This window comes from Haliotis asinina, chromosome 5, assembly GCF_037392515.1.
Source record: "Haliotis asinina isolate JCU_RB_2024 chromosome 5, JCU_Hal_asi_v2, whole genome shotgun sequence".
Lineage (NCBI taxonomy): Eukaryota > Metazoa > Mollusca > Gastropoda > Lepetellida > Haliotidae > Haliotis > Haliotis asinina.
This window is the reverse complement of record NC_090284.1, coordinates 58,068,231-58,091,674: the sequence shown is the minus strand read 5'-3', so window position 1 is coordinate 58,091,674 and position 23,444 is coordinate 58,068,231. Positions and strand designations below refer to the sequence as shown.

The 23,444-nt window shown below is 38.0% G+C and overlaps 1 protein-coding gene across 2 annotated transcripts in view; it reads right to left on the bottom strand.

Moving 5' to 3' along the window:
• Window positions 1-22,473, bottom strand: part of LOC137284924 (regulator of G-protein signaling 7-like) — an 89,932-nt gene extending 67,459 nt beyond the window's left edge. Inside the window, exon 1 of one of the 2 annotated variants that reach the window (XM_067816973.1) lies at window positions 22,268-22,473. In XM_067816973.1, the coding sequence (XP_067673074.1) occupies window positions 22,268-22,336 (69 nt within the window). In that variant the 5' untranslated portion in view covers window positions 22,337-22,473. The remainder of the gene's footprint in view (window positions 1-22,267) is intronic. The other variant, XM_067816974.1, reaches the window with a different exon arrangement.
• Between the last annotated feature and the right edge of the window lie 971 nt (window positions 22,474-23,444).

Genomic DNA, 23,444 nt, shown 5'->3' with positions numbered 1-23,444 from the left:
GTCGGCGAGCCTGACCACTCAGTCCTGTTAGTTGCCTCTTATGACAAGCACAATCACCTTTTATGGTAAGCATAGATTGCTGAAGGCCTATTCTACCCTGGTCCTTCACAAGTCAGGATGAATTTGAAAATCAAGCAAATGTACATTTTGAATTCTTAGTGAGTGAGTTAGTTCCCAGCAATATTCCAGCTATACGGCACAGTCTTTGAGTTCTTAAGTTCAGGTTGGGGTTGACTCATACATGATATAAGAGTGTCATGATTGTAGTACGACTTCATCCTCACTTCAGTAACACAAAGGATCATTCTGGTTCGTGTCATGGGGGTCAATGTATAATTTCAGCTGGACTGGATGAACCCCATTGATGAGGATCTGTCCAGTAACATAAACTCTTCTGCTATCATATGCTCTCGGTCAAATGACACAAGTTTCATACTGATCATAACAGACAGGTTCAGACAGGTTCAGACAGGTCCAGACAGGTTTCTTGTTTGTTATGCAACATCCACTCAGTAATGCTCCTGATATCAGGTGGTAGCCTGTAGAACTTCTGAACCTGACAATCCAGTGACTGATACAATCCAAACAATCCACATCACCTGGAAAAAGCTGACATACTCTCAGCCAAACCTGAATATTTAGTCTGAATCATCTTGCTCCATATGTATAGCTTGCTAAAATTTCTGATCTAAATTCCTCCAGGAGATACAGGCACTTCAAAAAGACAACCTGGGACCTAATTAGCAGATTCTGAAAGGGACACTACTCTGGGAATCAAAATGCAAAGTTTTCTATCTTTGTACAGGAGGGAGACTTTGGTGACTCAGTGATTGGAGGAATTTAATTGACACATTCCAGATACGGTGGATGAACGCTGACACATGTTTGCATTTAATTCCAATATTCATATTCAAAACCGTCAGTTTCAGCAATGCATGACCTTCCAATTATTTCACACAAAAATTGACAGGAGCGTATACAAGTGATTTAAGTAATAAGTCTGACAAAATGTCATAATACTCCTAATATCTTGGTAGAATATTGCAAGACGTGGCATAAAACTTTGCTCATCACTGTTTCCTGTAAATTTATACGTAATTCACACAAGAATACATGGAGTATCCTGTAAATTTAAGGTTCTGGTTGAATGCATACAAATAGATTGGATGGGATACATGTACTGCAGCAGGATGCGTGACATGGCAAAAATGACAAAGACCACAAACACCTGGCTCACTTGAACACGTACAGCCCTTTTGTTACCCTGATTATATCACCAGTTTTAAGATGGGCTTTTCAGGGTTATGGAAATCTGGAGGCAAGGCAGCTTCTTGGAACATGGTTGTGACGAGTATAAAGTAGTGTTTCTTTCTTAGAGTGATAAAAGAACTTTCCCTGACATGGGAAAGACAAGTAGTCATTATGAAGCATATTTACTGGTATAGTCAGAATATTGAAGATTCACCAAATCAAAGTAGCTCAGTTGAAGAATAATTTCTTTATATACTGATGTATTTATAAACATTCTCTATGTAATTACACATTCATGATACGATTAATCCTAACTAACACTTGAGAACATTACAATAACTTGTGAGAGAGTGGGTTAAGTATTTTAGGCTGCTTTTAGCAATATTCCAGCAATATCATGATGAGGGACACGAGAAATGGGCATCACCATGTGAGGAATCGAACCCAGATCTTCATTGTGATGAACTAACAAAGGTCTCCGGCATGACAAGCAAACGTTGTAACCACAAGACTGTCCCACGGTCCCAATAACCTATGAGTTGAGGTGAGCTTAGATGAATTCCCTGAGCACTAAGCAATGGACAACACACAGGCAACATCTGGATACAACTGATCATAAACTAATGTTCAAACAAGCTGTCACAAACACAATTACAATAATACACTGAAAAAATATCATAACACAAACAATGAATGTTATCTTATTGTTCATGAATAGGACCTAAGAGAACATATTCTCACAAATGGCTCTCAGGCTTCACTTGTATTACAACAAAACCATATGCCTGCATGTAATAACGCGACTTTCATAATTGTGGTGTTCGATACCTACCACAAATCTACTGATTTCTTAATCAATTACATGAGTATTAGCAATCAACATATTTAACTCACAACCATCATGTTTTGTTGGATGAGTGCTCAGCACAGGTTACAATGGTCCGATAAATGATTGAACATTTGATATGTAACTCTACTGGCTATCAGTCTTTTCTCTGTACTTATCACACCGTTACAAGATGAAAGAGGTGGAGAAGTGATGTGAGTGGACACAGGTGTTGTATTTAAGAATGTTGCAGGGCATGTGTATGTCTGCAGTGCAAGGCTTTGTGTGTGTGCAGAAGAGAGAGAAAGAGATTTGTCCTTGTCTTTTCCCATTATTTAGAGCAGTAGGCAGGATAACAATAATATTGCTTTTAAATGTCCCATCCCATGCTTTTCAAATGTTTCTGACTCATCCCCCTCCTCCCCACTTCAATTTAAAAATGGTACATGGGTAGTGAGTGAGTTGAGTAGTTGAGTTTTAACTCCCAGCAAGAATATGGCAGAAAACACAATGGGCTTCACACACTGCATCCATGGGGAATTGAACCCACGTGTTTGGCATGATGAGTGGACAGTTTAACCTTTAGACTACCTCAAGCCCCAAATGGATGATAAAATAATATCATGAAGGCACATGAAGACAATCTGTAAATAACCTAGCCCGGCCCAGAGAATCCAATGATTGGCATGACATGCATGAACCTTATCAACAAGACTGACAGTCCCATAATGTTATTAGTCTCTTACAACAAGCATCCGTTGCTGTGTACAAATTATGTCAAAATCATCACACTATGGTAAATATGTACATTCTCAAGCCAAAAATGACATTTTGTTTCGTGTTTATCAACCTTCAGTACATGTAGTGCCCCATGTTTTAATCTGAGGTTATGTATGAAAACAAACATTCCATTGCCAGGGTTACAAACTTAAAAATTCACCCCTGAAGCCTGTGTCTCAGAACAGCATGAAATTAGCATATCATATATGACCTTGGTCAGTAATGTGGTGGAATTTGAAGCAAGTGAATGAACACAGAGGCACCAGCAGCTATGTAGGGCAGTGGCAGCAGCTGGTGCTGACGAGATTTCCCCTAGCATATGTACATCCCATGGATGATACAGTTCATACAAAAACAACGCTATCATGGTAGTACATTTCAATACAATACCTGTATGCTGCAGTCATTATGCTTGCATCTGTGCTTGACTTGTCAAGGATAACGTTAACTGACATAGGCATGATGTGACATGGCAGATGATAAACTGAAACATCCTGTGACACTGTATTCAGAAAGTTTCTGGGACAACATGCACGATTAGAATTCAAAACTGAAAGTGAGCATGTATCAAAAACAAAATTTTTGAGCAAAATGTTTTGAAAAAATGTGGTGAACTTCATTTTAGAAAAAAAAACAACACATTTTGTTTGTTTGAATCCTTAGACAGACTAATGAAGTGGTTTTACGTGTGTTTAAGGCGACAAATGGGATTGGGAGGTCAGACTCATTGACTTTGTTGATGCATGTCAGTGTACCCTAATTGCATAGTACATCATTTTGATAGCAAATCACTACCAAGTTTGACCAACATTTCTAGGACATTCAGAACGACAGTATAACCAATAGATCCCTAAGTAAGTAAACATACATGTTTTCAGATGTCTATTTACTGCAGATAGTGACATTTTGATGTGGATTCTCACCAGTTTGGAGTAAACACCTACAGCTAAACATGGCTATGCACAGTAAATAAAAAGTTGTTATCCATAAACTTGTATATTTTCTTACACCAGCTTCTAGAAAGCCAATCAAATACTTAGTAAGTCACATATCTAGGTATGTACAAGGATATTGTAGCCACAATGTCAAGATATATCCCTAATGGTATTTCAGAACCAGACAAACTGTGGCTCGTTTAGACCTTGGACAAAGGAAATACGAATCTACAAGTGTCATTCATTATGACTAAGCCAGGGAAAGTGAACACAACACAGAACTTCCTGAATAATACATACCCTCCTACACAATATCAACAAATACGACGATTTTTTTTTTTTAAGGAAAAAATTAGTCAGAAGGCTAGACAGAAAGAAATGGACCTTCAGGGAATGGTGCATGAGTGTATTGGTATCATTCCACTTTCAGTAATACTTCAGCAATATTACTCCGATACTAGAATTACACCACACTGGGAATCAAACCTAGGTGTCTTGAGCAAAAAGCAAACACTTTATATACCTTGTTTATCCAAATTCTAAATGTTGCTTACAAAGCTGTCTGTCCATTCATTTTCCATACATCAGGGGTAATGGGTATCCTAGTGGTTAAGGCGATCACTCGTCACACTGAAGACCTGTGTTCGATTCCCCACATTCAAACAATGCAAGCTCCATTTTCTGTGTCCTTCCATTGTGATATTGCTGGAATATTGCCAAAAGTGGCGGAAAACAAATCACCACAATCATCAGCAGCACTAACCACGACAACAACAACAGCAGTAGCAACAACAACAGAAATGACAATGTATGATGGTGAGAGAAACAATTAAAAATGACCCATAGATTCAGTTCCCCATACCTCTACAGGTCAGTTCCCTGGTCATGTATATGTTACTTCCCCCTTCATATAAATACTGCCCTACTGTAATTACCACACATAGTTGTCTGTTCCATGGCTCGGACAGACTTGGACAGGTGATGGGGAAGTGAGGGTGATGGACAATGGGAGACTGGATGAGGTCTCATTTGATCAGTCTGTGAGTTTAGCCACTTGTCCACAAAACAAGTCCAGAAAACTTCTGTTTGGTTTGAGCTGTGCATTCTTCATATGAAGGAGCTAAAAGATATAACGAAAATGGCGGTCAGAGCCATTTCCAGGGAAGCTGACTCCCAGCACAGATTGTATGATGAGGTCCTTCAATTCCGACATACATCCCAATTGTATGACAGTGAGTTGAACTGTGATCATCAGGATGAATTTCCATTTATTATGAATAATATCATGTCCACCGGGATACAGTAAAACTAAAAGTGCGTCCCTCGAGGTGCTGTTACAGACGTTATGTAAATACCAGACTGAGATTCATGACTGACGTTTGAGACTCATTACAAAGCTCAGGCCTTTGCCCTCTTTACACGCTCTGGGATTTCTCCCAGCATGTTGACTCAAACCCACAAACTTTTCTGAGAATAAGTAGGCTTTTCATGTGTTACGAATTAAAATTAGTATGTAGCAGAGAGGGTTTGGGTGATCCAGCACAGACAGGCTGGTAAGGTTCATCATTGGCTCAGGGATGATCCTCGGGACATATTAACATTATAATTATTTAACTTTAACATGATGTCACAATTGGGAACTAAACTCAGGTCCTTCATGTCATGTGCTGACACTCTTTCCACAAGGCTTATCTATGATCAGTTTGATGACTTACTGATCAAGTCAGTAATTGCAATCGAAACCTCATTTTGGCTACTCTTTACAATGGGATACAAGAGGTGTTCTGCCGTGAGGGACAAAAACAAGCTGGGTTGCTGTGCATGTGTTAGCTGTGAATCCCTTCAAGACAACCGGTAGTGTTACTGTTCACATGTTTGCCCTTAATCCCACAGACATGGAGGATTACTGTTCATGTTTGCCCTGAATCCTCTCTGGGACAACCAGCAGAGTTACCGTTTACAGGACTGCCCTGAATCGCAATATGGACAAGCAGCCAGATTACTTTTCACACATTTGCCACAAGTCTTCTCAGAGACAAGGAGAGTTTGTGTTCATGTTTGCCCTGAATCCTCTCTGGGACAACCAGCAGAGTTACCGTTTACAGGACTGCCCTGAATCGCAATATGGACAAGCAGCCAGATTACTTTTCACACATTTGCCACAAGTCTTCTCAGAGACAAGGAGAGATTGTGTTCATGTTTGCCCTGAATCCTCTCTGGGACAACCAGCAAAGTTACCGTTTACAGGACTGCCCTGAATCGCAATATGGACAAGCAGCCAGATTACTTTTCACACATTTGCCACAAGTCTTCTCAGAGACAAGGAGAGTTTGTGTTCATGTTTGCCCTGAATCCTCTCTGGGACAACCAGCAGAGTTACCGTTTACAGGACTGCCCTGAATCGCAATATGGACAAGCAGCCAGATTACTTTTCACACATTTGCCACAAGTCTTCTCAGAGACAAGGAGAGTTTGTGTTCATGTTTGCCCTGAATCTTCTCTGGGACAACTATCTGTGTTACCGTTTACAACATACATGGCTGTCACGATAACAGGGACAAGCAGGGTTACTGTTCATACATTTGCCCTGAATCACAACAGGGACAAGCAGCCAGGTTACTTTTCACACATCTGAATCCTCTCAGAGACAATCAAAGTTACTGTTCACATGTTTGCACTAAATCCTTTCAGGGACAAGAAGAATTACTGTTCATGCTTGTCTTGAATCCTCACAAGAACAAGCAGCCAGGTTACTTTTCACGTTTTTGCCTGTGAATCATAATTGAGAACATACAACAACATCGGTACAGTTCTTACCCCTGATAACTGAAAAGGAAGCTATGAGGATCATAGCCAAATCCTCTAACACGATTAATTCAACACATTCAAAGAAAGTGGATTGATCTCATGTGATAAATTCTCAAATCAGCTCATATTTCAATCTCAAAATATATTTCAAATCCCGAAAACAACGCAGCAGTGTTAGAAATCTTAAATTTCAAGCTCTCGACTGTTACATAAATTTTATCGGCGTGTTTGCCACCTTTTTTGTTGTGAAGAACAGGATGAAGCAACATGCCACTTAAATCATTAATTATTGACCAGAGCTTTACAAATTACGCATGCAGCACAAGACGCCATAAGAAGCAATGACAAGCCAACCCTAGGCCCCAAACATTGCAGTCCAATGTTTAATAGATTCAACCTAGACCGACAAATCTATCACTTGCTCATAGATGTTTTATAACTGGCTACATATTTTACCACGGGAACGAATTCATCAAAATTTCTAAATTTATCCTGCAGTAAGGCTACCTAATGCAATCAATCGGGCAAAGGGGTCTTGAAATATATTCCAACCACTGATGTCCTCTAACAAACTCAGCCACTCGATCAATGCCCACAGAAATAATTAACCGCAGCTAGGCTAATTAGAATATGCATAGTCCATCAGTTTGCCAAAAAGCCATCCATGAATGCATAAAATGAATATTTTCACCTATGTTCAACTCAACAACAATGAAGGCATTTTGACCAACATGATCCTTTCAACTATATGTTCTCTCTAGAAAAGCAGGAATAAGAAAAGATGACTTGGAATATTGTATCAGTTTGGTGACCTATGTTTACAGGTCCCTTCAGGATATTTACTTCAAACCTGGAGATGGTAATATGTCCCTGAAGTGGCTATTTCTGAAAGTCAAATCATTTGAGGTGATGGCAGAAAAATGTTTGAACCCTCTGTTTATGTTACTTTGTCATCACATCTAGTGTTCAGTGCAGTTTAAATTTTCCTGTTTCACAGAGCATTTTGAAAACCACCGAATCTCAATATCAGACGTCTCTGACAGTGTGGTGATAAATATGTGCATGAAATATTAGAAACTCACTCATGACTTGTCATTTTCAATGGCCATTATGAAACTTTCTGATATTCAAATATCTGCCAATGTGATGAATATGTGCATTAAATTCCATCAAAGGAGACTTGTGACATATGTTTCAATCAATGATTAGGTGTAGGACAGTTTGATCAGAGGATGAACTACTATTGTCAGTCAAATATGTATACTTCACAACACACGCAATGAACTAGAGGGCTTCAAATTTGCATACAAGCATTTTCTGCAAAATGGCTGACTGTCATCAAAAATGTCTTACAGGCTGTTAAACTTAGTAATGACATTGTAGAATTTCTGGTGATAAATACCATAACAATTTCCTTACACTTTGTGCTCCTTAGATTAAAACAATGCATGGGGTTTAGTTATGTTTCATTCTATCTAATCACATTGGGTTTAATGCTACATTTGAACACTTTTCCAGCTACAATACAGCTTGTCCACTTTATGTTTAGTGAAGCCCCAAATGTTGCATATCTCAGGTGTTTACCACTGTGAACTGAAGAGGATTTTATTATGCTGCTTTTAGAAACATTCCAGCAATATCACAGCAGTGGACACCAGAAATGGGCTTCAAACAATGTACCAATGTGGAAAATTGAACCACGGTCTTCAGTAGGACCATCTACTGGGCTACTCCAATGCCCATCCGCTTTAAGGAACAGAGAAATATAGTACATCAGAATTTGAATCCACAATTGCTTTTGGTGTGCATAAAGGCAAAACAAACTGTATTCCTTCACACAACTGACCTACATGTGACCCCCATTTCAATCTAAGGCAAAATAATATAATCCCATACTTTAATATTAAAATCTATTTGAAATGTTGCCAAGAGCTGGCTGGCTAAATAGGCAGAGGCTGTAAACAAGAGAAGTATAAAACAAAAAACCTAATAAAGTGTTCTTCTTAAAAGTCCGAACAGCAAGACTGCATTACAACCCAGTCTGCCACAAGATGTGTGCAAAGCAACCTCCCATCCCACGACAGATGTTCAATAGACTTAGAGGTGAGGATTCATAAATAAGTAACACCTACATGATTGAGGGACCGTAGTGTTGTAATATGCATGGCACAATGATGGTCAGACATCACACAAAACGAAATCCAAAAATATACCCTTGATTTGTCAGGATGTGTTGGATAGCATCTGTGTGACCGAGGATCAAGACATTTGTGTTTTGTGTAGATTTTCTAGGGCAGTGTACTTCTTACTTTGAACTTATTCAATATCTGCTGAAACACTGGACTCAGGCACCACAGATTAGGGCTGCAACGATTCACCCAGACCTCGATTTGATTTTTTTGATATTGGACCCGCGACTTGATCATTTTTTATTTGATTCCTTACACAAATAAAATATCTAATTTCAATCAACTCTCAGAGTTTAATAAACAAAGATAGAAAACGTTTTCCAAGATTTGACTTTGAAATCAGGAATGTAGTAATTGACGTATCTTTCTCAAAAAAATAACATGTGATGTTTAAACACAAACAACATTCACATATCGAATCAAACTAGTAATATTACTTACCGAAAATAAAAACCAAGGTGTCAGATTTTCAATGAATCCAACTGAATCATTGCAGTCCTACTGCAGATGGCAGTCAGTAAACAATCACATCTGGACCAGACCATCCAGTGACTGACATCATCAGTATCGATCAGTGCAATTTGGGATTTGATGACAAACAGTGAAATGATCAAATAGTAACACAGGGAAAGAAACCTTTCAAAATTCCCTACTCGGCCACAGGGCCAGTGTATGGACAATAATTTAAAAGTAGTCCAGTCAGTAATTCATTAATCCAAAATAACATTCACAGATTTACTAAACAACCAATAAAACATTCTCTGGCCACTAGGACCACTGCAAACTTTTCATTTAGTGGTCCTTATGAATTTGTACTAGCCATAGACCACAGGATCAACATAAATTGCACACACTGTTAACATCTGATGATTATATTGGGGCAAGAGGACCACATTTCTTTCACAAAGCATAAAGCCTTAAGATGATCATAAACATTTCTTTAGGATTTCATCATGACAATTAGCATACACATATCATACCTATAGACATGTTCAGTGTTTGCCCTGACGCAGAAAACCTGTGTATTTGATGCACAAATTATTTCAAATACCCAGTGAACTTAAAAGGTTGCGTCATTGCTGACGCAATGCTACTGGGCCCTAAGTTCAGATAATCTATGCTTGAAATTTGTTCTTGTTTAAACTACTTAGTTTATTGTTTGTCAGTTAACTGCTCAGTGCTGATCAAATATCTGACCTGCTCTATCTTGATTTTCATCAATATAAAACAATTACAGTTGATGTCTTGACTAAAGTTCCATCCTGAAGCTGACTCCCCAAAACATGTCCACGACTCCCTCTCATGACACCAGGGAGTCATGACTCCTAAAATTTCATGTCTAGGGCAAACATTGCATGTTGAACTCAGAACTTCAGATATATTAACTTGCAACAAAAACAGGGATTGGGACAGGCAGAGGCTGTTGGGCCATTTTGCACATTAGAATAAAAACAGGAAGGTTTAGATTTTGAAGTTTACTACTGGTACAAGGGCAATGACCCATTCTAAATATAGAAGATGGCAAATGATCCTGAAAATGGCCCATTGTCAAAGTTCTCTATCCAAAGCCCTGCAAAAACATTGAGAGAGTCATATCACATCCCATACACAATTCCTTAAGACATCAACAAATCTGAAAACTCACTACCAATCACTGTCTTCATTAACAATTACACACAAAAAAAGTCCATAATAGTCTCCCCAAATGGGTAGCAATCTAGTCGCAATAATTATATTTTTGCTTATATTTTTTTAAAATCAATCATCCTTTTTGTTACGACCACTGATCACAGACACTGTGAGATAAATTCATTCCTTACTCACATCCTTGAACCTATTACACCTTAATTATTCCTAATTAAAGTTTAAAATAATCGTGGCCAGTGATATAGTGGCAGTATTTGAGCAAGCAGAGGCCATTTACGTCTCTGTTCACCACTTCAAGCTATTGAGGCAACAGACTAAGGTAATCGAGTGATGAATTATAAACGTGATTGCTATTGTCAGTCAAGCCTATTGATTCCCTTGCAAGTTTTCAGTCTCTATCTTCCACTGGCAAATAGGAATTTGTCTCGCTCCATAGATTTTTAGCAGGAAAAGAAAAAAGATGGCAGTCCTTGCACCCGAAGGGTCCATGACAGCAGACCCTCCACTGAGACTTTCCAGTAACATGGTTGCTCTACATTTAAGAAACCTTCCATCACTTCAGTTTCCATGTTAGCACCTTTACAATGTCAACATAAAATCTGTGTTTGTACACAATTAACTAACCAGCAACTTGACATGATGCTTACATCAGGGTTGTTTTATCTGGGTGTCTTTCCTACTGATCTATCATAATAGTTCCATACAATGGTCCAGAACTGTAGTCTTATCTATGAGTCCTACATGGACGACTTTCTGGGGTTCACCTGTGACCTATCATGGTAGTCCCAGCTAAAGCCCAGTATGTTAGCTGCATCTAGGATTTATCATATTAGTTGGGTGCAATTGTACAAAGCAATCTGAAGAGATTGTAAATCCCATATCTTAACATGGACTAAGGTTGTCTTGTTGCTAAGGCTATCCAGTGTCTATCATGTTGGTCTTATCCAGTGTCCATCACGCTGGTCATATCCAGATTCCATCACTGTAATCTTATCCAGTGTCCATTATGCTTATCTTATCCAATATCCATCATGATTGTCTTATCCAGTGCCCATCATGATGACCTTATCCAGTGTCTACCATTCTGATATTATCCAGTGTCTCCCATTCTGATATTATCCAGTGTCTCTCATACTGATCTTTTCCAGTGTTCATCATGTTGGTCTTATCCAGATTTCATCACTGTAATCTTATTCACTGTTCATAATGCTTGTCTTATCCTGTGTCCATCATGATTGTCTTATCCAGTGTCTATCATGCTGGTCTCATCCAAAGTTCATCACTGTAGTCTTATCCAACACTCATCACTGCAGTCTTATTCAGCATCGATCACTCTATCCTTATCCAGTGTCCAATATGCTGGTCTTATCCAGTGTCCAATATGCTGGTCTTACGTAGGATCCAACATAATAATCTTACATAGGGTCCATAGTTATAAGTAGATTTTAAAATCTTAGCTTTACCTCTAGTGATATCAACATGGGGTCCATTTTGGAAATTTGCCAGATAATATACATATACACTGCTAACTCCATCATTAAGAGGTGAATATGTTTCTCAAACACACCACATATAAAATCACTGAATATACACATCTTAATGTTGATGGCTCTCAGACTACCTGCATTTTTCACTGACTATGTTAACTCATAAACTAAATACCTGTGGGCACTATCAAATCAATGTAGGATTCTCCATGGTTATCATGAATTGAGGCAATATACAATGCAGCTGTTCCAATGGTGTAGGGATTCCGCTCTGAGATGTGGAAACCCATGATGCATGTGCCATCACAAAGGTCGGATAACCTTCACGTATAAGTTAACCGCTTCGTAGTCATCCAGAATATAAATACGAGTATTGACTGATGTGACCTGGTTTGCCATGACATGCATGGCAGTGTCGGTATTGAATGAAACATGACATGACGTAAGTACCTTGTGGGGACGTGAGCTGAAATGGGATGACGGATATATCTTGGCATTCAATATTTCACAATGGACTTATATACAAATGTGCTTGGGTGTGTGTGTCTTTGTCTTCTGTGTTCTAGTGTGGCTGAGTGTGTGTGCTTTTTCTTTCAGTTGGTATTGCAGATTCATGAGGTTAATTTCACAATATGTATCACAATATTATTGTGCAATGCTCCGTATATCAAGTAGTTTCAGTTAATTATTTAATCATGTGTTTTGTGTTATTACCTTGTCAAAAAGATTCAAAATGTTTCTGCAAAATGCAAATCTATAAACATAAAAAGTATATTCTCAGTCATCTCCCTTATGTGGATGCTCTTTCCTATGTTTCCATCAATGGTATGCATTTCAAAGGTTGCAACAAGATCAGTCCAGATATAGTCTGGAATTGGACGTGTGTGTGTGTGTGTGTTTAAGTGTCTGTCCGAATGAGCGTGCGTGTATGTCTGTGTAAGTCTGATTGTCACTGTGCGTCTGAGTGTGTCTTTCCCTTCATGTCCATCCAACCACAACCAAGTGACTGTCTGTCCACGTCCATTTGTCTGATTGTCATTCTGTGCGTCTAAGTTTGTGTCTGCGTCTGTCCAACCAAGTATGTCTGTCCACGTCCATGTGTCTGAATGTCATTCTGTGTCTGAGTGTGTCTTTCTGTCTCAATGTGTCTGTCCAACCAACCAAGCGTGTTTCTGTCCATATGTGGGGGTAGGGGGTTCCTGAGTGCGTCTCAGGCTCTTATCTAGACAACTGACTTGGTGTCTGTCTGTTCTGCCATTTTGTGTGAGTGTCTGTGTGAGAGTGTCTGTGTCACTATCTTACTCAGTCTGTGTCACCAAGTTTGTCTGTCTGGGTGTTTGTTCGTGTGCTAGGGCTTGTCATGTCATGTCAAGGATGAATGCTGACAAGTATGGGTCTAGATCCATCCATCACCCAAGGAGATGAAACATACCCCAGGCTACAGGATAATGATGTTATTAGGTACATACAATCTCCCACGCTCTACCAAAAACAACACTGAACCAAAAAACCTCAAATCTTTGTGGACTTCTGTATATCTTCGACAAAATTAACTGCAAGATATTCATTAAAAGTGTAACTTTCATGATAGATAACACTTGATAGCTGGCTGAAGAAGATAGGCGCACCCCTTGCAAAAACATGTATTATGTTCAAACATCAACACGCATTAGGATAGACTGCTATCAACAGTTTAGATACGTACTTCACCTAACCATGGTAATGATGATTATGTCCTGACAGAAGTTACAGAAATACAGGATAACTGAGTATTTAGATTTATGGATTTCTTTAAAATATAGAATATCTGTGGTTGGGCTGATGATGGATAACATTTTCACAGATGAAGTGAGATATCATCTAGATTTCAGACATTGTTGTGCCCAAGTCTTTACCTCGACAAGAAGATAGATTTCAAGATACCAATGTATTACCAGCATATAGCTGCTATGGAATGGGTTCAATCATGACTCATTTAAGGATCAGTCAATCTAAAGAACCAGCTGTGTGGGTTACAGGTAGAACATTCTGGATGTGTCCATGAAACACGGTGATTGGACTGGACCTCGTCCTCAATCATGTTAATGCACAACCTCATTCTACTAGTTGTTAAAGCGCATGTTGAGCAGGACAGCATGTTACAATCACGTGGGTGAGAGAGTTTAGGTTTACACAGATATTAGCAATATTCCAGCAATATCATGTCAAGGGACACCAGAAATACTCCACATATTGTACTCATGTGGGGAATAAAACCCGGGTCTCCGGCAAAGACAGATGAACACTTTAACCACCAGGCTACCCCACCGCCCCTTCCATCAATCAGGAAGCACAAGAGGTTTTGTTGAGTACTAATCACTGAACCTATTGACCGAGTAACGGATGCTTCTGACATACTTTATACAGCCTCATTGTTTAATTTGACTCAGGAATGGTGGCTAGAGTCTTAGACTTATCTGACTGAGTAATAAACAAAGCGACAATGTGTAACTTAATTCAAGCAATGGAATGTGACCAAAGTAACAGATTCATCAGACAAGGTACTTAATACAGCCCCAATGTTTAATTTGACTCAGGAATGGAGGCTAGAGTCACAAACTCATCTGACTCAGTAATAAACACAGCGACTATGTTAAAAGTCCCTGCAACCACATTCTACAGAAGCAAAACTCAAGGGCCCACATTAATTCCAAACACCAATTAATCTCTTCGTAATATAATAATCTCGATGAAAATAGACATAAGCATTCAGAGAGTAAATGACGCCATTGCGACAGAAGAGTGATGGGCAGAGACTGGGTCCAATTCACTACAACTCACTCTTCCCTCTCTGACGTGTAATATTTTGGGGAGGGATGTACGTCACAGCGAAGACCATTATATCTAACGATCTATCAAACGCAGTCTGATGACAAAAGGAAACATTTTACTACAAATCGTACAATCAGCAAATTAATTAGTGTTTGTTTAATGCATGAGAGGGGGATAAATTGTCACGTACGACACATGTTTCATCATGAGATGGACATGAGTGATACAGCCCCCTCGGATATTCTCTATGAATATTTACAGCCACAAAGGCACTTTGTAAAACATTTATGTAAATAAGTACCTACAGTGGCTTCCTAAATGCATTCATAAAGATAAAACGTCTTAGCAAGAACATACATCCACTACTGCGTGACTGCAAGAATAAATTCATATGAATGCTATTGTCTTGTACAAGACAGAACGAAGCAGGACATTTTTATGATGAAACATAGACCTGACAAGTAGAGACTGACAACATGGAACTGTGTTTGTAGTGTAATGCTGAGTGAGTGAGTGAGTGAGTGAGGGCTGGGATGGTTCACTGATGCACAAATACATTGTGATACATTTAGGCTTGATACAGCTGGTGGTACAATACAAAACGATACAAAACAGTATTATATCAAACAAGTTAAAGAAAGTACTTAGAGAAAGATAAGTGAAGCCGTGTTAGAAGTGGTTTTAAGAAACCTATATTTATCGTGAGATGTCTTTAATGGAATTGACTAGTCCAGCTCTTCATCTATTTTAATGCATTTATCGTATCACAGTTATAAAGATCAATTTCAGACTGATGTTAGAAAAAAACAAAAAATAAAATTGTGGACAATAGGAATTACTAATGATTATCAATATGAAATCTGTGTCATCAAAACTATCTTACATAAACTACTTGTGAGGAAATAAAGTCTTAATTGACACACACAGTACACAAAATGACAATTTTAGTCTAGGACTGTTTCTAAAGAATGTATTGATTGATGTTCTTGTCAATCTATGTATTGTACTACTATCTATCTGTTACTAACCACCAGTGAAATGAAAGATGTTGATTTCTTAAAACTCTATCACATATTTTTGCTCAAAGTTGAGTCTCTAATACTTCTCAGTAATCAATAGATATTTAGTTAACAGGCATTAAAAAATCCCATCACCTGATGCCCGGAACAAGTCAGTTTTCATTTGGAGCAATCAAATAATGGTATCTGACTTGTCCATGGGCTACTGGATAATTTTCGCTTACACTGCAAATAAACTTGGATTTTATTTCATATCTGCTCAAAATGTAGGGATTCAATTTCAAATTGTCTTTCTTGGCTATTTATCACTTTTCGATGAATAGTTCGCTTAACATTAACATCAAGCATCATGTTGATTTATTCTTTCATAATTACATCAAAATGATTATGCTTTATAAATCAGGGCAAGTTGAAAATTAGTCGTTACAAGTTACTTTCTCAATGTTACTTGCCCTGTGGCAAGTGGCTTTTGAAATAGTTTTTGAACCCCTGGTTTTCAATTATCTCTCTCTGTGAAGTGTGAGAAGTCTATGTTGAGAAGTGGGCTTAATTGCTGAGTGAAGCATTTAACAACATCTATCCAAATCTACCACTGCAGAGGGCAGAGAATGCTTGTTACTATAGATAAAACATACCTAAATTAATATATTTCAGGTTTCAGCATGTAAGGATTTCAACAAAAGGTAAACTGTTTACTAAAACAGTATATTTTTTCGTCAGTTTTGAAAAGTGTTCATTTTATGCAACAAAACTTACTGCTTTGTGCACATATATGATAAACGAAGCATCCATGCTGGCTGGCAATATTATAATTAGAATGAAAGTGATCTAATATATGCGCATATACTTTCAGCGGAATCTGAGTTAACTATGGAATGGTCCAGTGGCCAGGTGGCCATGGCAACATATTTCCTTTTTTCCAGTTTCCATGAAAATTAATTATTCTGTACCAAGGTTAGAACTGATCTTCAACAATCCATGCCTGTAGAAGGAGATTACTAACAGACTCATGAGTGAGTTTAGTTTTACGCCACACTCAGCAGTATTCCAGTTGTATGGCGGCGGTCTGTAGAACAAAACAATCCAGTAATCAACAGCATGAGCATTGACCTGTGCAAATAGGAACCAATGACATGGGTCAAGCAATTCAGCAAGCCTGGTTACCCAATCCTGTTTGTTGCTTCTCATGATAAGCATGGGATACTGAAGGCCAATATCCTAACCCGGACCTTCACAGGTCACTAATGGAATTGAGTGATTTGGCTATCTAGCTTGAATGACGCATGTCATCGTACCCCAAATGTGAACACCGACAATCATGATGTTGACCACTGGACTGTCCTGACTCATTTGTCTACAAACCATCAGTCTAAGTAAACTTATCCTCAGTACTTTTCGTTACACTCCACTACTGAGTCTAGCAAAACCTTATGGGAGGTGACGCGTCAGGTAACTTTTGAGATTGACCAAACAGAACACAGCTTACCAAATCGTAAAAGTGGACATTCGCACATACCTTTTGAACTTTTTATCTCAAAAATGTTCATACCTGAACAATTCTGAATGCTATTTAGCATACGCTCGCTTCCAGGTGATGCACAAGGCATACGTACAACCATGACAACGGTGAGTAAACAGTCGCCGAAAATGGTGTTTTTGGCAATATTCAACGATGTCATCTTGGGGGAACATTAGCTAATGGTAACCATGTCAACAGAAACCCAAAACCCTATATACTGCCGGTCAAATAATTGTGTTATATGTGGATTTTTGCTTCTGGAGAGATCTGTGTCAGTGACCTGAATATTTTGAAAGTCCCTCCGATCCCTAAATAGTAACCGTTGTCTGATTGGTTAAATCTATTTAACCATATCGCGTTTGATTGGATGGTCATTGGTCGCTCAAAGGTTACCTGACGCGACCTTCTACTAGGTTTTGTTAGACTCAGCGGTGGAGTATAATGAAATACACCGAGACGAAGGTGGAGTATAACGAAATACACTGAGACGAAGTTTACTTAGACTGTGGTGGAGTATAACGAAATACACCGAGACGAAGTTTACTTAGACTGTGGTGGAGTATAACGAAATACACCGAGACGAAGTTTACTTAGACTGTGGTGGAGTATAACGAAATACACCGAGACGAAGTTTACTTAGACTGTGGTGGAGTATAACGAAATACACCGAGATGAAGTTTACTTAGACTGTGGTGGAGTATAACGAAATACACCGAGATGAAGTTTACTTAGACTGTGGTGGAGTATAACGAAATACACTGAGACGAAGTTTACTTAGACTGTGGTGGAGTATAACGAAATACACTGAGACGAAGTTTACTTAGACTGTGGTGGAGTATAACGAAATACACCGAGACGAAGTTTACTTAGACTGTGGTGGAGTATAACGAAATACACCGAGACGAAGTTTACTTAGACTGTGGTGGAGTATAACGAAATACACCGAGACGAAGTTTACTTAGACTGTGGTGGAGTATAACGAAATACACCGAGACGAAGTTTACTTAGACTGTGGTGGAGCATAACGAAATACACCGAGACGAAGTTTACTTAGACTGTGGTGGAGTATAACGAAATACACCGAGACGAAGTTTACTTAGACTGTGGTGGAGTATAACGAAATACACTGAGACGAAGTTTACTTAGACTGTGGTGGAGTATAACGAAATACACCGAGACGAAGTTTACTTAGACTGTGGTGGAGTATAACGAAATACACCGAGACGAAGTTTACTTAGACTGTGGTGGAGTATAACGAAATACACCGAGACGAAGTTTACTTAGACTGTGGTGGAGTATAACGAAATACACTGAGACGAAGTTTACTTAGACTGTGGTGGAGTATAACGAAATACACCGAGATGAAGTTTACTTAGACTGTGGTGGAGTATAACGAAATACACCGAGACGAAGTTTACTTAGACTGTGGTGGAGTATAACAAAATACACTGAGACGAAGTTTACTTAGACTGTGGTGGAGTATAACGAAATACACCGAGATGAAGTTTACTTAGACTGTGGTGGAGTATAACGAAATACACCGAGACGAAGTTTACTTAGACTGTGGTGGAGTATAACAAAATACACTGAGACGAAGTTTACTTAGACTGTGGTGGAGTATAACGAAATACACCGAGATGAAGTTTACTTAGACTGTGGTGGAGTATAACGAAATACACCGAGACGAAGTTTACTTAGACTGTCGTGGAGTATAACAAAATACACTGAGACGAAGTTTACTTAGACTGTGGTGGAGTATAACGAAATACACCGAGACAAAGTTTACTTAGACTGTCGTGGAGTATAACAAAATACACTGAGACGAAGTTTACTTAGACTGTGGTGGAGTATAACGAAATACACTGAGACGAAGTTTACTTACACTGACAAACCATAGTCATAGCTGGAATATTATTGTGTGTATCATTAAATATTAAAAATAAAAAAAAATATAATACCATGAAACCAAAACAAACAAAAAAAATGATTGTGTTGCCGATAAATTGCAGGTCTTGGGTTGGCCAGCAAGTGGTTGATAGAACGAGCAACCATACACAACATCATGGTATATGATCAGCCAGGACAGACAGCAACCATCCAATCTGCACTCTAACTAATGCTTAGTGAAAGGCTGTTAGTGTTTGATATCTGATGGCAGTCTGAAAAGATCAAGTCACAACCAGACAAGCCATTCATGCTGTGAGCAATGATCATCCTTGCCATGTTTTGCAAAACACATTTTTAGAGATCAAGTGATTGTGGAAAAAGTTAAGATCATAGGCATATGGTGAAAGAAAAAATGTAAACGGTAAACTGGGTTTATATACTATACAGCAGATCAGATATAGGTTATGATCACCATGATCAAACAGTAAACTGGGTTTATATACTACACAGCAGATCAGATATAGATCATGATCACCATGATCACACAGTAAACTGGGTTTATATACTACACAGCAGATCAGATATAGATCATGATCACCATGATCAAACAGTAAACTGGGTTTATATACTACACAGCAGAAAGATATAGATCATGATCACGATAATCAAACAGTATACAGTAAACTGGGTATATTTAGTACATACCACTTTACCAGTGTATATACAGATCACCATTACCATGATCACAAAGGAAATGGTAAACTGGGTTTTATATACTACACAGCAGAGCAAACATAGATCACAGATAGCATGATAAATACGATAGTGTAAAGTGAGTTCATACAGTACTATCAAAGTTAAACTAAACTTATAGATTACTGAATAACAAGAATTCTCCATCAATATTCAATTTACACTACACACTAAGCATTGATAATGCCAAATCCGCAAGTGGAGTTATCAAGCCAGTGTGTCAGTACTGTCACAGTACATACAGGTATATCTTTTAAGTACCTGGGTACATTATGGTACTCTGAAATGTACCTGTGTAATCAAAACAGTAGACTGGGAATTAACTCGCAAGTGCCTGTTCATATCTGCCAGATTCATTGCTAACGATGGTCTACTGGCAACCAAATCAAGCAGCCTTGTAGGCCAATTAATCTGGGATCTAACAAGAGCAGGCAGCGACATTAGCCAAGAGGCCAAAGCCAAAGTCCAGTACAACAGCCCGTGGCACAACGGAAGCATCTTTTGCCTTGTAATGTTGTAATGTTTTCCTCACAAGTCAAGTGTATAAAAGGACTCTTGTCAAACAATGAAACAGATACAGTGAATGGGCAAAAGACATTGTCAGCCATATTTAGCCACATTTAACAATAAAACTTAATATTTATAAATATATCCAGAGTCTTTGGTAAACACATGTCATGTAACAATGTGATGGATCTGAAATCATATCACTACAAATATACACACATGTTCCTTGTGTTCTTTTATGCTTAATAAGTAAAGTACAAACATCAAGGTGAAATATATAAGATGATTGGTTAACTTAGAACCGAGCTACCTATCAGTATCAATATAGATCATACAGATCAATAATTGTTCCCTAATTTTTTACTGATTATCAATAAATGTTTAAGGACTAACATAAGGACCCTTTAAGGTGAACTCTCCTATCCTGAAGTCTTTGAACGGCATATTGAAGTGATACACATAAAGGCGTTATTTTGAGAGACACAACATTTCGAAGTACATGGTTACTCCTTCATGAGGTGAATGAGAGACTAGGAAACAGATTGCTATATATATATCATGTGAAAAACCAACAGTGATAAGATAACACAGTCATATCAGGTAAAATTAGTGTTCCTACCTTAGTTACTACCTTAATTTACTGCATTAAAGTTATCATCATCATCATCATCATCATCATCATCATCATCATCATCAGTAACAACAACATCATTATATTTGGAAAATATTTCTTCTCATGAAAATATCACTACCGTCATAGTTAATATTCATTTTGGTTGAAATTACCCAATGATGTTGCATATCCTACAGATGTTCAGAGGCTGAGAACACTGAATACATCTGATACTACTTATGGTTTGACAACTGAGAAACTTATGAACACATCATTTGAGGTTCTTCAACATCCTTTTTTCAAAGTTGTATCTTGACTTTCTATGTAATGCATGCTGAACTTGGGGCCAAACAGTTTGTAGATAGGGAACCACTAATAGACAGAAGACTAATGCCCTATAGTAGAACATCCTAAAGTCATTTAAAACATGTCAAACATCAAAATGATTTATATATCCTCGAAAACATCTTTCCTAAGCATTCTTGAACAAGGACAAAAGGAGATGGTTAAACTTGAAACAAGCATACCTATTTTTGTTTGTGCTGTATTCAGTTCTGATACAAGAACATCACTATAAGACATAAAAATATCCACATTTAAATGACATGTCATATAGATTACTCTTGTGTTTCATATATATGAAACAGAAATTTTAAGATTTTTGAATACTAATTTTTGTAACTATACAGACAAAAATAAATCAGCATCATAATTCCTTGTTTCTGGACTAAGATGTCTCTAACAAAATAAATCCTGGAACCGTTTTCTTACTCACCATAGACTTAATAAATGCATGTAGTTTTAACATCCTATGACATTGACAGTGTTATTGGGACTGCCCGTGTTGGCCAATGTCCCTTTACTCATCACACAATGAATAAAATATCACACATTCACCATGAAACTACCAATAATGTTCAGAAATAGTGTTTTCTTGGGTAGAAAATACATTTACAAGTCGATGTGCTCATCGTATGCTCTTCTGGCATCCTATGTTAATTTCTCCTTTTAATTATTTTGGCCCAAATATAGGTCCTGCCAAACAAATCAAACGCTCTGAAATAAACAAAAATGACCAGAAGATCGATATCTATGCGATGAAGTATCGAACAGGCATGTGATTGTTCCAAATGGATGGAAAGCTGTCAACATGAAAGTGTAAATGATAAGTGGATGACAGCAGCGTGACAGTTTCAGTTGTGATGAAGAAGAAAACATCTTTCAAAAACACCCACCTTTGAAAACACCATATGTCTCGGTTTGTGGTTTCGATCCATATTTATTGTTCCAGAATTGATGGTCATTCTTGCCTAATAAAATCCCGTGCATAACGGTTGTTACTTCAATGAGATACCATGAAGCACAAGTCAGATCGGCATCCTCGCTACATCACGGAAGTGGGAAACTGTCTGCTTCGGAAAGCCCCTTACGACCTCAACACGCACCAGCTCATGTGATGTTTGCCTCACAACTATTACCATACACATACTTACTGTGGCCGTCTGCTGCTGCTGGTTCACATCAAATATGAACAATCTGATTATTTTCAAAATACGTCTGACTGCATCAGTTCAGAGTATAAGATTTTAACACGGTTGCTAACACTAAAAAAGTAATTACCATATTCTATTCATAATGTGTAGATGTGATACTAAAGGGTAGAAAGGTAAATAAAAAACGAATATGAAAACAATAGTTGCATCTTTAATGGAAGTAGTTTTCAAAGTTCATGCATTGAACATCAAACTGGATATCAAATGCTATACAACTTTGTGTAAACTGGTGGTTGATGGTTTAAGCATCGACTGCATATATGCTGTATATCAATCACATGTTGTATGAGAGTTGATATTTGCTGATGGTTACACATTCAAAAACATCAAATGTACATGAGCTACCAGTTTTCCCACCAAATCCTCTTTTGGCACATGTAAGCAACTGACACATATATATCTATCACCTCATTATGGCAAAATTATTAACTTAAAGATATGACTCATTAACTAATACAGCAGAATATTTTGTGTCCGGTTGTATTGTGAATTACATCTCCTCAGTGGTACTACAGATTCCTGTCATATGCTACCATCAGTCATATCCCATAGAACTCTTCTCTCACATCAGTTGGATGAGGCAGTAGCGTAAGAGTTAAAACAGGCATGCATAAATTATATCCAGAGCATTAGAACTAAAGAAAAGGGTTTAAAACACATGTCCTTGTTGAGAAAGTATAGAAAATTGTTTTAGACCCACACCTTTATTGAAAGGAAAGTCAGTATATTTTTCAGTTTAGTTCTTGTTACAGCAGGAGAATACAATGTAAAGGTATGTTGTACATGTGTGGAATGTCATTCATAAACCGCATCACTTCAGTGATCAACAAAAGTATGACAGTAAATAGTATATTGTAAT